Here is a 16,333-nt window from a genome sequence, read left to right on the forward strand (position 1 = left end):
ATGAGACCTCAGACTGTATAATATTCTTTGAAAAATTGGGTTACCCCTTACATGTTCAACATACATGGAAAATGCACATCATAAAAGGTTTTGGTGGCGTACATGCGGCAAACTGGATTCACCGCTACACCGCTCATATTGTTCCTATATGAACAGATTGATTCGCGTGTTAGACATCCATCCAGGTGTAAAATCGTAACGTTTGTCTTTGAGTTTCCGGAAATGGTGGCCAGGTTAGGTCGAAATATAAGACACTTAAATCAAATCAATACATTAGGTATTAATTCTTGCAAAAAGTGTAAGGTTTATTTTAGTTTAAAGCATGAAGCGTGGCTATCCGGAAACGGTTGTCGTCTGATAGATTCTCCACACCTTTGTCGGCGAGATCAATCAGGCTTACCTGTTCAAAGCTAAGTTTTTCACAAATTCTTCGGGAAAATGGACTTGTGCAGTCCATGAGCACAAGCTGTACGCCAAGGTCACGTGCTATCCCCAGTGTTTTTTGCATCAATTTGGTGCCAATTCCTCGACGGTCGTATTCTTCGAGAACAACAATTCCACGAGACAGAAGACAATTCTTCACGCCGAAATGAGAAAAATAATCGGGCATTGCGTACAGCTGATCTAGTATTGAGTAACTCCTTTTCATCGTTCGGCAGTTTGGGTCTTCCTGTGGGAAAATCCAGCTCTTCCGGTCTCCCGGTGTTGCCAAAACTACTGCGTTCATTCCAACTAATTTTCCCGTCAACGTATCTTCGGCAACAACAGACAGTTGGTTGAAGGGTGCATCCTCTAGAGCGTATTCTACAAATTTCTCACATTCTCTCGGCACCTCCATTTTCAAGGCTTTGGCAATTGTTTCCCTCTTCCAGAACTCAATGTAAAGTTCTCTAACTTGAATGACATCCTCTGGGGTCATTGAACGATACCTGAACTGTGCCATTATACAGTATTATCTGAGCTCAACCCACACTAACACTCCTGCACATGGGGAATGCATGGCCTATTATAGGAGTGGACGTTTCCTTAAAAATAATACACGTCAGAGGTGCTCTGGTCTTCGGGTTCATAATCTGGATGTTTGACCGCTAACTGACCTTTGCCCACATCTGTAAGATAAATATATAACTGTGTGCGCAAGAACGAAACTTCTCCATATTTTGGGTTGTCCTATGTTATTTAAATTACAAAAACATATTAGTGTACAGATTGGTTATTTAATCCTATTTGGCTACCCTTGTATATATTGTTAAATTGAGTGTAAAAAAATATTTGAAAAAAGTACAGTAATCTGAGTAATATGACATTAAGGTCACCAGATAATGAGGCTGGGTTTATGCATTTTTTCCGCCAACGGTCGGTAGTTTCCGCCGAAGGTCGTCATACAAGTCAAACCTTTACGAGCGGTTAGAGCTTCGCCATTTAATTCAGTGTTAAAAAGTCACATAAGCGACAACAAGCATATCGAGTTTAACCACGATATGGATTGCTGTTCTGCCCAGAGTTGTAAATACAGGTCGTCGAAGAATCATGGAGTTAAGTTTTCAATTTTCCAGACCATTTTTGATGTGAATACTCTCGGGGAACAGAATGATATTTGTTGTGAAGCGGACAGAAGGAAAAAATAGTGAATATTAAATCTGATATACACACGAAATGTTGACCTACAGTGTAACACAGGATAAAGCTATAGCTTATCAGTCCGTATAGCCAGTGTGGCTAAAAATGCCTGGACAAAGACAAAATTCAACGTCTAAAAACTCGGAATCTGAAGTCTGACCAGAGATGTCAGTGTCATAAATCGGAACTTCAACCTTGTCCACTATGGGTTCAAACGGCAGTACATTTGCTCCTGTGTAGATAGAATCCATCTGGAAAGTGACATCGTTTAGTTTGGAATTCCCAGGGTATATCCGCCAGCAAGATTTGGGTTGGCCATCTATGACGTCGCCCATTGAGCTTTACCGGGCGGGCCGGGCGGCCGGCCGGCTGGAGGCCCTCCTGCTAACATACTGTTAAACAGGTTATAATCTTTATACTTTGGACAAGTAGCTAAATCTTAAAACTAATCCTCTAACATACTCTGAAGTTTGAATCGGAAAATCCTCAGTTGTACATCAATGGTAGTTTTGATACCTTGTAAGCAATTAAAAGATAGATATAATGGTTTTATTAACATTTTCATTCAAACCATCTTTGTGTGGATTTGTACCTCATGTGAGCTTGAGATCTATGACAAACTTCCGGTCAGCTCGAACTTTAGAGCTTGTGAACTGAGAAATTCCACACTATGAAATTAACATTTTACTTATCCCTGAGAATTAATTTACAGAGCAATACAGATGCAACAAGCAAATGAAATTACAACCAAAAATTACATCAGCACAAAAGACAAAAATTTTAGTATTTTAATAACTTTATTATAACAATAATTCAATGACTAGAGTTATTTTACTACAACTCTATATCATACAACTTTCATGATAAGACAATTATAATTTCATCCCAGTTGGGGCTCAGAAACACACTTGAAAGTTTACAAGCATGTTACAATTTGACAACACCATGTACACCTTCAATGAAATATACTGTAAAGTGTTTTTGGATTTATTATATTGTAAAAGAATTCAGTAAAAAGTTATTGCTCTTTTTTTTAATAAACTGTACATATTTACACAAGTGCAAGTTCACAAAAACCCATTGGTGTGTACACTGGTATATAATCTGTTAACAATTTATACTTGAGTGTCATAAATTCAGCTTTAAAATTAATTTAAAACATTAGGATGTATAAAATTGTATAATTAAAATTTTGCGCAGGAATTTCTAATGTAAGAACTTACAGTGCACTATGCATAATAAAAGATAAGTAAACAAAATGCTGCCATATACTTGGGTACATCTCCACTTATAAGAGATCTCACATAATATAGTTATGTGTACATGTATATATCAAAAATTAGAATTTGTAGATACATTCATTAATGGAAACTCATAGGAGTAACCAATCACTACCATTAAACACATGACATTAATTTATATGCACAAAAATAAATATATATGTATATATATTTACAAAATACACTGACTGATAGTGCATTTATCAGCACATGACACATAGTAATTGACAGTGATCTGAAAGCTTTATTATAAGAATCACATCTTCTTAAGTAGCCAGCATGGTCAACACAAAAGTTGACCAATATGGAACATAAACTGGGTGATTAAGGCCTGAACTACTTTGCAAAACCGCAATATTATAGTTCATCATTACTTAGGTAATGAGCTTCTTTTTGAAGCCTGCACTGGATGTGGCTATGTCTTGATCAGTGTCAGAGTGACATTTTATATGTTTGTATTTTAACAAGTACCCCAGCTATTTTTTTCTCTGAAGTGTTGATCGAATCTTGCTCCTGTAAGCAGATTCTATTCATATTTCTGTTCACAGAACATAATTTCCTAACGGGATACCCAGCATAAAATGCCACAATGACTTAGCTTTGAACAGCATATGTGTTTTCATCCTTGGCATGTTTTTCAGTTCCCTGATTGTAAGTCGATGAGAGTTCCTATCCGAATGTTGTTTGAAATTCATTTTGCCTTTAAATATGTACCCAAATGCTGCCTTTTACATGTAACATCTCAGTTTGTTCAGCTCTTGGCCATACAGCCACATGTAACGCTGCATTTTATTGGCTGATTCTTACTGCTTCCACCAAAAGGTTCCTCTTGGTTGGCACATCATCTCTCATTGGCTGCTGTTCAAACACTTCCTTCAGCCAGGCTGTGGAACTCTTTTCTTCTTGGCTAACTTTTCCAGTTTCTCTAAGTTCTCTCGAGCAATGTGATTGGATGGTTCAAGCTTCAGTGTTTCCATGTAATGGTGTTTGGCTAACTTCAATTCATGCTGTGAAGTATGAAGACAAATGCTTTTAGACATAGTAAAAAAATATAGGATTTTCATGCAATTAATAATAAAAAAATGACAATAGAGAATACTTTACTGTATGTTTGTGTCTACCTATATCTAACTGAAATATCCTCTGGTAATCTGTATTCCGTGCATATAATATTTTCTATCTTTTTGGGGCCTCCGTGGCTCAGTCGGTTAGCGCGCTAGCGCAGCGTAGTGACCCAGAAGCCTCTCACCAATGCGGTCGCTATGAGTTCAAGACCAGCTCATGCTGGCTTCCTCTCCGGCCGTACGTGGGAAGGTCTGTCAGCAACCTGTGGATGGTCGTGGGTTTCCCCCGGACTGTGCCTGGTTTCCACCCACCATAATGCTGGCCGCCGTTGTATAAGTGAAATATTCTTGAGTACGGCGTAAAACACCAATGAAATAAATAAATCCTATCTTTTTATAAACACATGTACATATTCAGACACAATTCTGAAGTTTTCAAACAATGTGCGTGTACATTAAAAAGTTACTTCCAAAAAGATCACTAACATTTTACTTTACCCTGACAAGACCATAAAAGTTGCCAAAAAAAGGCAATACAGTTACATATATTTCACATACAAGAAAATTAATTATGAATGAGTCATACTTTAAACCCATCCGACGTGGTCAACCTGACCTGTTTTTTTTCTGTTCAGATATGTATAAATACTTTTCTTTCTTACCTTCATATGGTAAATGGCTCCAGCGTTTACATGAGCTTTAGGCTGATTGTTGTTGATGGACAATGAGTCTAAATATGCCTGTCAAGAAAGGAAAAAAAAACACATATCGTACAAACACATAGACTAGAGAGCTGGACACATGTTGTGACACTACAACAATGGAGAAGTTTCCAAGTCTGAAGAATAAGTTGTTCAGGTCCAAGCTATCCAGTCTAGTGATTATTCCTGCTTTTGTCTACCAGTAAACATCGCACTCCTGCAGCACAAGAGAAATGTAATATATTGCTTTTTGTTACACACCATTGTTTAACTACTCAATAAAGTACTTCTTCTGCCGTACGTGGGAACGTCTGCCAGCAACCTGCAGATGGTCGCGGGTCTCCGCAGGGCTCTGCCCGGTTTCCTTCCACCATAATCCTGGCCGCTGTCGTGTAAGTGAAATATTCTTGAGCACGGCGTAAAACACCAATCAAATAAATAAATAAACTAATTTTTAATTGTGAAATATTGCCACAACTTACAAGAAGAGCTTCTTCATATTTCTTCAGATCTTTCAGGTGCGAGGCTTTGGCAAACAATAGTTCACTGAGGACATGTTTGTCTCCTTGCACAGTTGCTACCTTGATTGCCCTCTCTATATAGGTTAGGCCCTGAAAAGGAAAATGAAAAAATATACACTTCATATTTACTTTCATAAAAGTTCTAGCATAGAAATATGGGTTAGCATCATTTGTGACCCCTGCAGTGCCAATAGTTTGGGTCAGATGGCAGTATCGCTAGGCTAGTGCTGTTTTGGTGGCCATCTTGGTGGCTATCTAGGTAAAATTTTCAACACCTTTTTGGCGGCAGGAAACATCCAAACCCTTAAACTAAAGCAGGGAGATTTCATTTGATCTGAACACCACAACATGTAGAAAGAGAGACAAGACTGAAAAAAGCATCCATTTCATTGGATTAGACATCATTAGACATTAAAAATCAAATCCGACAAATCAAATACAGAATCATGCCATTCAAATTTAATATTACAATTTGAGAAAGGTGTAAGATACCAATCAAATTAAGAAATAAATCAATCTGAAAAACACTCAAAGAGTTTTCCCTTCTGTGGTGGTCAGTTATATTAGTGGAGAACACCTACATCCCTTGATCTAGTTACTTAACCCACCCCTCGTATTTCCCAGAGGCTGAAAGACACGTGTCCACATGATCACAGCTATTTGTTTGGTGTTTTACGCCTTACTCAAGAATAATTCACTTATACGACGGCGGCCAGCATTATGGTGGGAGGAAACTGGGCAGAGCCCGTTGGAAACCCTTGACCATCCGCAGATTGCTGCCAGACCTTCCCACTTACGGCTGGAGAGGAAGCCAGCATGAGCTGGACTTGAGCTCAAAGCGACCGCGTTGCTGAGAGGCTCCTGGGTCATTACGCTGCGCTAGCATGCTAACCAACTCAGCCACGCAGGCCCCCATGGCTCATTGGTGCTTGTGGGTCAGAACCTCTAACGACAGTGAGTGAACTGGAGCAGCCTGAGCTGACTTACATGTACTAACCTGAGTATGTTGCTGAAGAAGACCCTGTACATTAGACATTTGGTGCAATGCTGTCACATCTTCAGGCTCTACCTGTAATACGCGATGAAGGACGCCATCCGCTTCATTTAAATTCTTAGTCTCCACCAAAACTTTGGCCTGAAAAATAACATAGTGAAACAATGATTAAGCTACATGAATACAATGATTAAAAGTAACATTCAGTCATTTACAGGCTAGCTAAATCTCTGACTTAGCGATTGCAGGACAAGCATCTTGGATGTTTTAATGATAAAAAAAGTGTCATTTGTTCTCTTGAACCAAAATTCACTGTTTAAGAGATATGCTGTAGGCTTGATGCTCATGTTGTATTGCATCAACCTACATATACCATAATATGGGAGTTTAGAGATTCAATATCATGATATCATGGTGGAGCCATTGTGCTGTGTCTACCATAATTATTTTTTCCCCCAAAATTTAGTTTTTATTGGATTTTTTTTTTTTAGGTAATTCAATAAATTAAAGTCATTTTTTCTGTGGATAATTTCCAATACTGTGAGTATCTGTCCATGTTGAAATTCACTGATTAGCCCTAGTAAACTGTGAAGTGATAATGTCACAACAACAAAGGGACATCACTCTGCTGTCAAAACTGGAAATTGGGAGCAGGCTGTGATTGAGTGGTGATGGACACGATGAAGTGACGCTCATCGTCACATAATGCTGTGACATTGTTTCTTTTAGCAAGCTATGCCTTGTTTGGTATTTAGAAATGTGTACTACTCCATATTCTACCCATACAGTTGCCACACCACGAATTTCTGAGATTACAAAACTATGATACTTACATAGTTCTTCAGTCCAGTGATGTCAGATCTGTTCAGTAATTTTTCCTCGATCCCTCTGTAGATGGCCAAAGCATCCTTGACCTGTCCAGTGGTCAGGTAAAACTTTCCCAACTGATCAAGAGTTACTGCTGACTGTCTCAGCTCTACAGCCCTGTAACATCACGTCTTACTTTAAAAACAGAAGGCGGTCGTTGGATGGTTTAAAGTGTTAACTAGTTATTAAATATCACTTATAGTGATGATAATTGTTACATTTAATTGTTTTTTTTTCAATCTGTAATGACATTACTGTAATATTCAACCGTTTCAACTAAATCTCTTCTTTTTCAGAAATTTATGCAAACAATTATTATGAAAATGATGCCGAAAAATTGATTTGTTTGTTTCATTATAGATCACTACAGTCCGTAAAGCTGAGCAAATTATTTTTTCTGCACCCCATAGTTCTCTGAGAGCGTTTCAAAAGATTGGTCGCAGAGGCAGTTGAGAAGATTTAGGGTACCATTTGTTCATACTTCAAATATCTACCAGGGATTAACATTATCTTCATAAATGTACATCTAATTAGCAAAATACAATTTATCTTTACTTTTCTGAAAAACTTACAAAGAATTGTAATTCTTTGCTTTTAGCACCTGCTGCCAATATCTGTCCCAGAACTCAGGAGAATTACAAGAAGAATTAAAAGGTTCAGGCAAACTGATTGTATAAAATTTAAACGACAGACCATCCAACAGTCTGTTACCCTCACTCATAAAAAAAGACTGTGGCTCTCATGAAATTGTTGTTGAAGGCAAATACTACATATTAGCCTGACTTCTTACCTCTTGAGAAGTGACTCTGCCTCTGCTAATCTGCCCAGGTGTCTCAAGGACTGGGCAGCATTTGTCATAGCGTCCACATGACTAGTGTCCAAGAGAAAGGCATGGCGGTAGTTCTCAATGGCTTCCTGATACCGACCTAGTAATGAAGTTCACAGTACAATTAATACTTCACATGTTAGCATATTTCATACTTTCACACAGCACAGATAACTTTTACACATTTACACTTCAGTACAATTTCAAAACATGAAAAAAAAAAAAATTGAAATGTGTACACAAAAATTTTACACCATGCCAAATTTAGTCGTCAGGTGTCACACTAAGCATGCAGGTTTAACCTGTTGTTAAAGTTCTTGTCTTGTTTTCATTTACTAGCTCCTAAAATTAATATACAGAGAATGAAAGTACAAATAATCCTGATGATGACTAAATAAAGGTCGAGATAATGATGTCTATCAGCCTATTTCTTTTAAAATTTGGGACATCTGATCTGCTCATTTTAGCCAATTTATATGTAATTCTAGCAGGAATATTGAGTTTCTTTTTTCTCACATGCTTAGACCATCTATTGAACAACATACTCATATCTTTACTTTTTTAAAAGGCTGGTAAAGAAATGTAATATTCTACTTTCAACATTGCTAATATCTGTCCCACATTTTAAAAGAATTAGGGTAAGTCCTTTCTCAGGATGACCAGCATACTTGACTATGAAAGCACTATTCACTCAGGCCAAACTCTATCAAAGCCATTTTATTCATTTGTTTATTTTTGCTTGTTCCCTAAGGCTGTAATCAGGATTATTTTACTTGTTTGTTTATATATTTTAATATTCATGCATACTATTCAAGAGAAGTAACGGATGCTCGATTTTGTGTTTATATTTTAAAAAATGTGATAGTAATGTGAATGACTTAGCAGTTAAGCTCTTCTTGAGGTGTTATAACAATTAGCAAAACCTGTACAGTAATGCCCTTCAGGGGTATACCCTTCACGACATGCTCATGAAACTGATTGGTGTGCATTTCGGTTGTTTTTCAAAGAGTTAAATCACAAGTAAACTTGTCTGTATATGATTCACTTCATCAGATGTTTCAGTTTTCTCATATATACTTTCTCTCATTAAAGATATGGAGTGCTGATAGCTGTGGCTCATTACAAATAAAACATTCACTTCTGTTTTTTAAACAGTATTTATCCATGGCAGAATCCCTTGCACCATCCCTACCAGTTTGCTGGAGATAAGACCCGTAGTTGTTGTAAGCATCAGCAAAGTCTGGCTTCTCCTGGATGGCCTTCCTGAAGTATTGCCCTGCCTCTGAGGACTGACCCAGGTGGGCTAACATAGACCCCAACATAATGCACATCTGAGCGTCGTGGGGGTCCAGGGCTTCTGCACGACGTAACATGGACAAGCCTTTCTGTGTGCTACCCTGCTGACTGGGGACAGGGACAGAAAACTATTATGACAATTGGCAGTTGTCAATAATGTGGACAGTACACAGGCTTAAGTGCATTTGAAAACAGTTGTACCATGAAAGTTTCTCCCCTGAGTTATTCCCCCTTAGTGCGCACACCTCTTAGAATCTGGGCCCAGTTGTTCAAAAGTGTATAAAGATTTACGCCTGGTATTAAATTTAGGTCAGACTAAAGTGTCATTTGCTTTGTATTAGATTGAGACTGCTATTAAGATTTAAACCTGGCTTAACTTAAATACACTTTTGAACAATTGCTCTCTGTTTTAACTCAGTAATACCTGTAAAATTTGTCAGTTTTCACTGTCCTGATCATTCTTAGCAGTTGTTTATCCTGACCCACAAGAATTTTAACTAAATAAACATGTATTCATGAGAGTAAAGTGGTTTTGTTCCAAGAAACGAAACACCAGAGACCTGTGAAAACACACTGAGGCATTCAGTACAAACAAGTATCTATGCTTTTGGATATATTTATTTATTTATTTGATTGGTGTTTTACGCCGTACTCAAGAATATTTCACTTATACGACGGCGGCCAGCATTATGGTGGGAGGAAACTGGGCAAAGCCCGGGGGAAACCCACGACCATCCGCAGGTTGCTGGCAGACCTTCCCACTTACGGCCAGAGAGGAAGCCAGCATGAGCTGGACTTGAACTCACAGTGACCGCTTTTGGATACAGTATATACTATAAGCTGAAACTGTTCAGAATCAAATACATCATATACATTTAAATGAATTTTTATGGACAGTTCTTAACTTAGGTTTGGGTCAAAACAATGCCATCTATACACTTGCACCCACTAACAAATAGCAGTTAAAGCTGTACATTTCATAATCATGTAGGCTTTAAGCTTATGCCCACCAACAGTTTTTGTAACAACATTTTGCTCTTTATGACCTTGTACTCACAAATGCAAGCTGCCCAGGTTAATCAGAGCTGCAATATGATCGGGTTGGTATCTCAAAGCCTGTGTATAACATCTCTCTGCCTCAGTGGCCTCTGTCATCAGGGTGCCCAGGTTATTCCAGGCCACAGCGTAGGATGGGTACAGCCTGAAAACAAACGCAAACTTTAGGTCATTTTCTAGCTGCTACATGAGTCCTGCAGCTTTGCTTTTTTGACTGTTGATGAAATGAAAATCATCATGTCTTTTCATCACAATTAATAGCCTACATTTAGCATTACAAAAACTGTATCACTGTGAATTCTTTAAAATCAATTTATTTATTGTTAACTGCAATTACACAGTTCTATAAGTCAGTTGCCCCATCTGCTTGCTCTGTCGGTCAGTAAAAGATTGACCACGTATCTTTTAAGCTGGGACTCCTCTCAGTGGCTTGAGTGAAACACAATGCAAAATCCTATGTAAGGATGTCACATCTATTTATGCTTATTTGAATTTCTTTAGTATTTTATACCATACTAGTGTAAATCTCCAACCTTTTCAAGCCCTAGAGCACATTTTTCAGTGGAATCTATGTATACAATTATCATGAAAGTGATGCCAAAATGGATTTGCTTGTGTTGATAAAGACGGAAGCTTCGTCAAACTCTGCAGATTATTTCTCTACACCCCATAGTTCTATCAGAATGTTTCAAGCTTGCGGTTGCAGAGATGGTTGAAAAGGTTGAAGAATCGGGGACTAAATACTGTTTCACTTGAATAAAAACAGAGTCGTTCACTACGTCTCTGCCTCAAAAGCTAAACCACTGAAGTAAAGAAGGAAAAATTAACTTGCACTGTGCTTTTCTTGCATTAACAAAATTAATTATATTTATATAACACGGTTCGTGAGTAGCAAATAAACTCACTCTATGGCCTTTTTAGAAAACTTGATGGCAAGTTCAGTATAACCTTCATCCTTCAAGTAATTCGCATAATTATAATGAACCTTGGCATTCCGTGGTACAGATTCCAGTCCAGATCTACGAAAAAAACAGGAGGTTCATAAATTCTTGCTCCACACACAAAAAATATGCATGAAAGTATAAATTATAAATTGATACATTTTCCTTTTTCTTTATTTCTTTTTCATCTTACTTCACTATGGATACCAAAAATGCACTGCCCATCTCACATGTATAAAAAAAAAGCATGCAATCACACAGACCATGAAGAAAATCACACAGGTTTATTTGATATTTTCTTTCAATAATTATTCCATTCTTTCTTTAAATTCAATGTTTATTACATCCAGGTATACGCAGCTAAAGTTCAAATATGTACATGGGAAGGTCTGGCAGCAACTAGCAAATGGTTGTGGGATTCCCCGGGTTGTGCCCGGTTTCCTCCTACCGTAATGTTGACCGACGTCCTATAAGTGCAATATTCTTGAGTATGGCGTAAAACACCAATCAAATAAATAAATAAAGTTCAAATTCCCCTATCAATCAAAAATAAAAACATTGACTGATTGGTGTTTCAATCAATAACATTTCACTTAAATGACACCAGTCAGTTTCATCAATCAAGGAAACCACAAGAAACTGTCTAACTTCCCCATGTGTGATGTACAGATTTCTCAGTTACTCCCACATAGAAAAAGGAAAATATGTATTGAGAAAATACATACATCCTTTCCACCAACTATGTTTTCCCAGGACAATCTCAAATATGAAGAGAAATACCCTTGCTACATTTTTTTTTAATCAAATTTTTTTGAAAGCGGTAAAGGCTCTTACCTGAAAAGTGTTTCTCTGGATTGCCACACGTTGTTCCTGACTAACGTTCTTGATCCAAAGCTTCCAATGGTAAGTAGTATCATGGTTACCATTAGCCACTGTAACCGTGGAAACCTCCTCCATAGCGACATATATCCATAGGCAACCAGAAGGCACTGACCCATACTGTAAAATAAGGGTATATATATATAAAAAAAAATAAAAATGGAAACAGGTAAAAAAAGGTATACTGACATATTATGAAAGAATGTCTGACAAACTTAAAAAAAAATAAAATATACAAAGTAAACCAAGAAAGGATGGTTCTGTTTGTAATTTAAGAATTTCACAGTTGACCGACCTTAAAAGGACATCTAAACCTGTACACAAAAAACTGACACACTTTAGAGTACAATCCATCGTAAATCACTGAGTTATTATGCAAAGTAAGTCAGGCATAAATAAATAGGAGGAGATAACTTTACCCTGTCTCTTTAAACAAAACTATGGTACCTAACAGCCTCTAGCAAACTTCATACGCACCTCCCTACACAACATACACCATTTTAGCAATTGGTTAACAAATTGTAAAACCCCTACATGTGGCTTGTTCTGCCACACATGCTAAAGAAAAATGAATATACGATATGAAGTCATTTTTCATCGTTATTTAAAAGCTGGCTATCTGATCAAATATCACGCAGTCAATCTGGTTTCTTATTTTATTTCATTTTAAAGGGGAATATAAACTCAAGCATGAAAAATCTTGAAATGCACCCATATTCATGTCGTCTATGAGATCTGTATGATTGCATTTTGAAAAGTGATCACTAATCAGGAAGGTGTCTATTTCAAAGTTGATCAGTGTTATATTTCTATCTTTTGCAGGTATTATAATCTCAAATTGTTCAGATTAATGATGTCAAGGAAGACTTGCATCTAGTACTTTCATTAAATGATATTAAAAAACTAATTGGAGTGTACGATTTTTTTTCCATTATAACTTCATTTTTAAATCAAAATGTTTTTTTTTTCATAATTATTCTTGGGTGTTCTATGTGTTAAAAGTATATCAATGTAAATTAGAAAGAGTCCAATTTCATGTTGATTTTATGATTTGTTGATGAAAAATTTTGTAGCCATATTCTATATTGCATTTTTTATCTTTGATGCATACAGTGTGCATGTGTCCTCTATTTAACAGCTTGTAACCTAAATAAATGTTTACCAAGTCAGTATTTTTACTTTAGACACCTGACAAATTGTCTGTATTTGTATTCTGACACCTGATAAATTGTCTGTATTATTACTTTGACACCTGATAAATTGTCTGTATTTTTCCTTTGACACCTTATAAATTGCCTGTATTTTGACACCTTACTGCAGCTACATGTTATTTTATGCACAGATCACAAATACAGCATAATAATAGTACTTTAATTCTTCAACCTATTCACTCACTACTGCAACCAATATTTTTAAACAGCCCAAGAGAATTATTGGGTGCAGAGAATATATCTGCACAATTTTTTGAAGCTTGTACCATTAGTAACACACACAAAAAATTATTATAGGTGTCATTTTTACAGTAATTGTAAGCGTAAATTCCACTGAAAAAAGTGCTTGAGAGGTCGAAAAGGTTGAAGATTTACAGTAAATACAGAATTTATTTATTCTTGCCTTAATGGCTGTGGTTGTTTTTAAGCAACAGGTGAATATATCTGCCAGTCAACCCAGCTGTTTATTTTTTTCTTTCACTTATAAAAAAAGTAGGGCAAACCCAGGCCTACATTACCTTGACATAACATTTTTAATTTCTTCCTTAATTACATGAACAGAATTACACACACACATAAACAACCCATCATAAAAAATGCAGCTATCCAAGCGTGAAGCCTTGGTATCATACAACAATGCACATCAGGTACACCTGCGAATTACCTGGGAATGTAGAGAAGACGCTCTGCCACCACAAAACCAACCCGGAAGAGCAAATTGGAGGCCGGTACAAAAGGAACACATAGAAAGAGCAGGCCAACTGCAATAGGGCCTTCCCTCCTCTGTAAATAGGGTGAGAGATATATAATATATTATTCTGCATGCATACACAATTACAAAAATTTGGTAACTAAAGCGTTAAACTGCAATTTTCGTATGTGTTTCTGTGGTTACATAGAAATACAGTGAGTTAAGTGAACAAAAGATTGGCCGAACATTAACAAAGAGATGTATTGTAATTTGTATATACCTGTAAAGAAAGCCACTGGGATGATGAAGCTCCATGGAATGTTTGCTTGTTTAAATGTTTGTATGTGGGCTTTAGGTTTAACAATATTTCACCTGTGTCACAATGATGTCTGTTTGTTAAATGACACATGGGACGCCTAACACTTCAGTCTGAGCGCTGCTTCACTAAAGACCACACCTGACATGACAATCCAGTCTCAATGCTACCTCACAATAATAGGCCACACCTGGCATAACACTCCAGCCTGAGCTCTGCCTCACTATAATAGACCACACATGACATGACAATCCAGTCTGAGTGTTGCTTCACTATAGGCCATACCCAACATGACAATCCAGTCTGAATGCTTCCTCACTACAATAGTCCACACCTGACATGACACTCCAGTCTGAGTGTTGCTTCACTATAGGCCACACCTGGGATGACACTCCAGCCTGAGCTCTGCCTCATTGTAGGCCACACCTAATACGACACTTCAGCCTGAGAGCTGCACTGATGGACACACCAGATATGACACTCAATCAATTCACAAAATATGTCACACTTATATACATGTATATATGTGGATGAATGGTGCAATAGTAATTTTACAAATTCAGTCAAGATCACTGACCTTTGAAACAGCACAGCCTACAAACAGAATTCCCAAATACATAGACACTGTGAGGATGTTTCGAGTGTCTGCAAGTCCCTCCACCAGGGGGATGCTATCCATCGTCCAGTCATAGCTCAGGGTGATGGGAGCCAAAAGTAGCTTCAGGTTGAAACATGCTAAATAGTTGTAGGTCAGAAATCTAAATGATAAAACAAATGAAGTGCCATTAAATTTAGCAAACTTTGTAACAATATAATTGATTGCCCAACAAAATAGTTTTGAACTCTTGCAAACGACTTTCTGTTGTAATGTGTATAACCGATATTAGGAAAATCACAATGATTATGATATTGATAAATTGAGAGACTGTTTGTGACTAGTTGTGTGGGAGATGAAATATTTAACAGGGTCATGATTACATATCAGACAGAACTGTTGTGACAAACCTTGTCAGGAATGATGAGGAAAATGATGCAGGGTTGTCCTGCTCCATAAAGGGGGGTAACTCTCCACCCATCATCCACAGTCGAAAGCCCATGCAAACGAATAGCTATAAAAAAAAAACCAAAAAAAAAAACCAGAAATATTAAGCCGAAAAAACTGTTTTCGTGTGTCTTAACTGGTCGAAATTTTGAACGGAAAGCTGACATTTAATAAAACAAAGGCAAAAAATCTTGCAAGCATAAGGAGATTTCTACACAGAGTGTAAGCCTATGTGTAACTCAAAACGTGCAAAAATAATAATGAAAATGAGAATTTTTACACAACAACTTTGTCTTTAAATGTTTCCCAAGTTTAATCATTTTCAATGTAAACTATCTGTATAAATATTATAGGCAGTTTATAGTTTAATCATTTTAATGTAAACTATCGGTATAAATATTATAGGCAGTTTAGAGCTACATGTATACATATATGACTGTAAGGCACTGGTCCTATGGTACTAATGAACACAAAAATACACCGTACATGTAACTTCCTTAACTAGCTTTCACCGATTATTTTTTTTTTAATCTGTACATAAATATTCAAAACCTGTACATCATCTAAACTTGAATGGCCATGCAAATATGTCATGCAGAAAACAAAATAGCTCTGAGGGAAAAGAAACAAGCCGAAGCCAAATTTTTCAACCATAAAAATTTGGCCTTTCAAGCCAAACGTTTAACTGGTGGTTTGCCTGGGTAAACATGACCTAACCCGTAGAGGGTGAGTGAATTTAAACAAATAAAGAAATGCATTACTAACCATGCATGTCTGTTAACAACAGTTATCAGGTTAAAGTTCACTATCATATGGGTGTGTCTTCTAAAAGCCCACATATAAATCTCATCTGTTCATTTATTTTCCTTTACTTTATATGTACAATGATCATAGTAATCAAAATCATTATAATTTATAACATTTTAAAATTAAAATTGTACATTAATAAACATTACATAGCTATGTGTGTTTACATAGGATAACATCTGGTCATATAACCTGTTATTTGAAAAATCTTCAACAGCATT

General features: G+C 36.9%; 2 protein-coding genes across 2 annotated transcripts in view; both read right to left on the minus strand.

The window, feature by feature from the left end:
- Positions 1–310: 310 nt before the first annotated feature.
- On the minus strand, positions 311–943 carry LOC135461549 (arylalkylamine N-acetyltransferase-like 2). The gene has a single exon (XM_064738697.1). The coding sequence runs from the start codon at positions 941–943 to the stop codon at positions 311–313; it is 633 nt and encodes a 210-aa protein (XP_064594767.1).
- A 2,194-nt stretch (positions 944–3,137) lies between these two features.
- Positions 3,138–16,333, minus strand: part of LOC135461555 (protein O-mannosyl-transferase TMTC1-like) — a 28,635-nt gene continuing 15,439 nt past the window's right edge. Inside the window, exons 6-18 of the mRNA XM_064738708.1 lie at positions 15,269–15,372; positions 14,841–15,021; positions 13,921–14,039; positions 12,001–12,165; positions 11,131–11,244; positions 10,227–10,370; positions 9,066–9,277; positions 7,838–7,973; positions 7,014–7,164; positions 6,184–6,321; positions 5,148–5,276; positions 4,627–4,704; positions 3,138–3,907 (exon numbers count right to left, since the gene is read on the minus strand). Coding sequence (XP_064594778.1) covers positions 3,776–3,907; positions 4,627–4,704; positions 5,148–5,276; positions 6,184–6,321; positions 7,014–7,164; positions 7,838–7,973; positions 9,066–9,277; positions 10,227–10,370; positions 11,131–11,244; positions 12,001–12,165; positions 13,921–14,039; positions 14,841–15,021; positions 15,269–15,372 — 1,803 coding nt within the window. The 3' untranslated portion in view covers positions 3,138–3,775. The remainder of the gene's footprint in view (positions 3,908–4,626; positions 4,705–5,147; positions 5,277–6,183; positions 6,322–7,013; positions 7,165–7,837; positions 7,974–9,065; positions 9,278–10,226; positions 10,371–11,130; positions 11,245–12,000; positions 12,166–13,920; positions 14,040–14,840; positions 15,022–15,268; positions 15,373–16,333) is intronic.

Source organism: Liolophura sinensis, chromosome 1 (assembly GCF_032854445.1).
Source record: "Liolophura sinensis isolate JHLJ2023 chromosome 1, CUHK_Ljap_v2, whole genome shotgun sequence".
NCBI classification, from domain to species: Eukaryota; Metazoa; Mollusca; class Polyplacophora; order Chitonida; family Chitonidae; genus Liolophura; species Liolophura sinensis.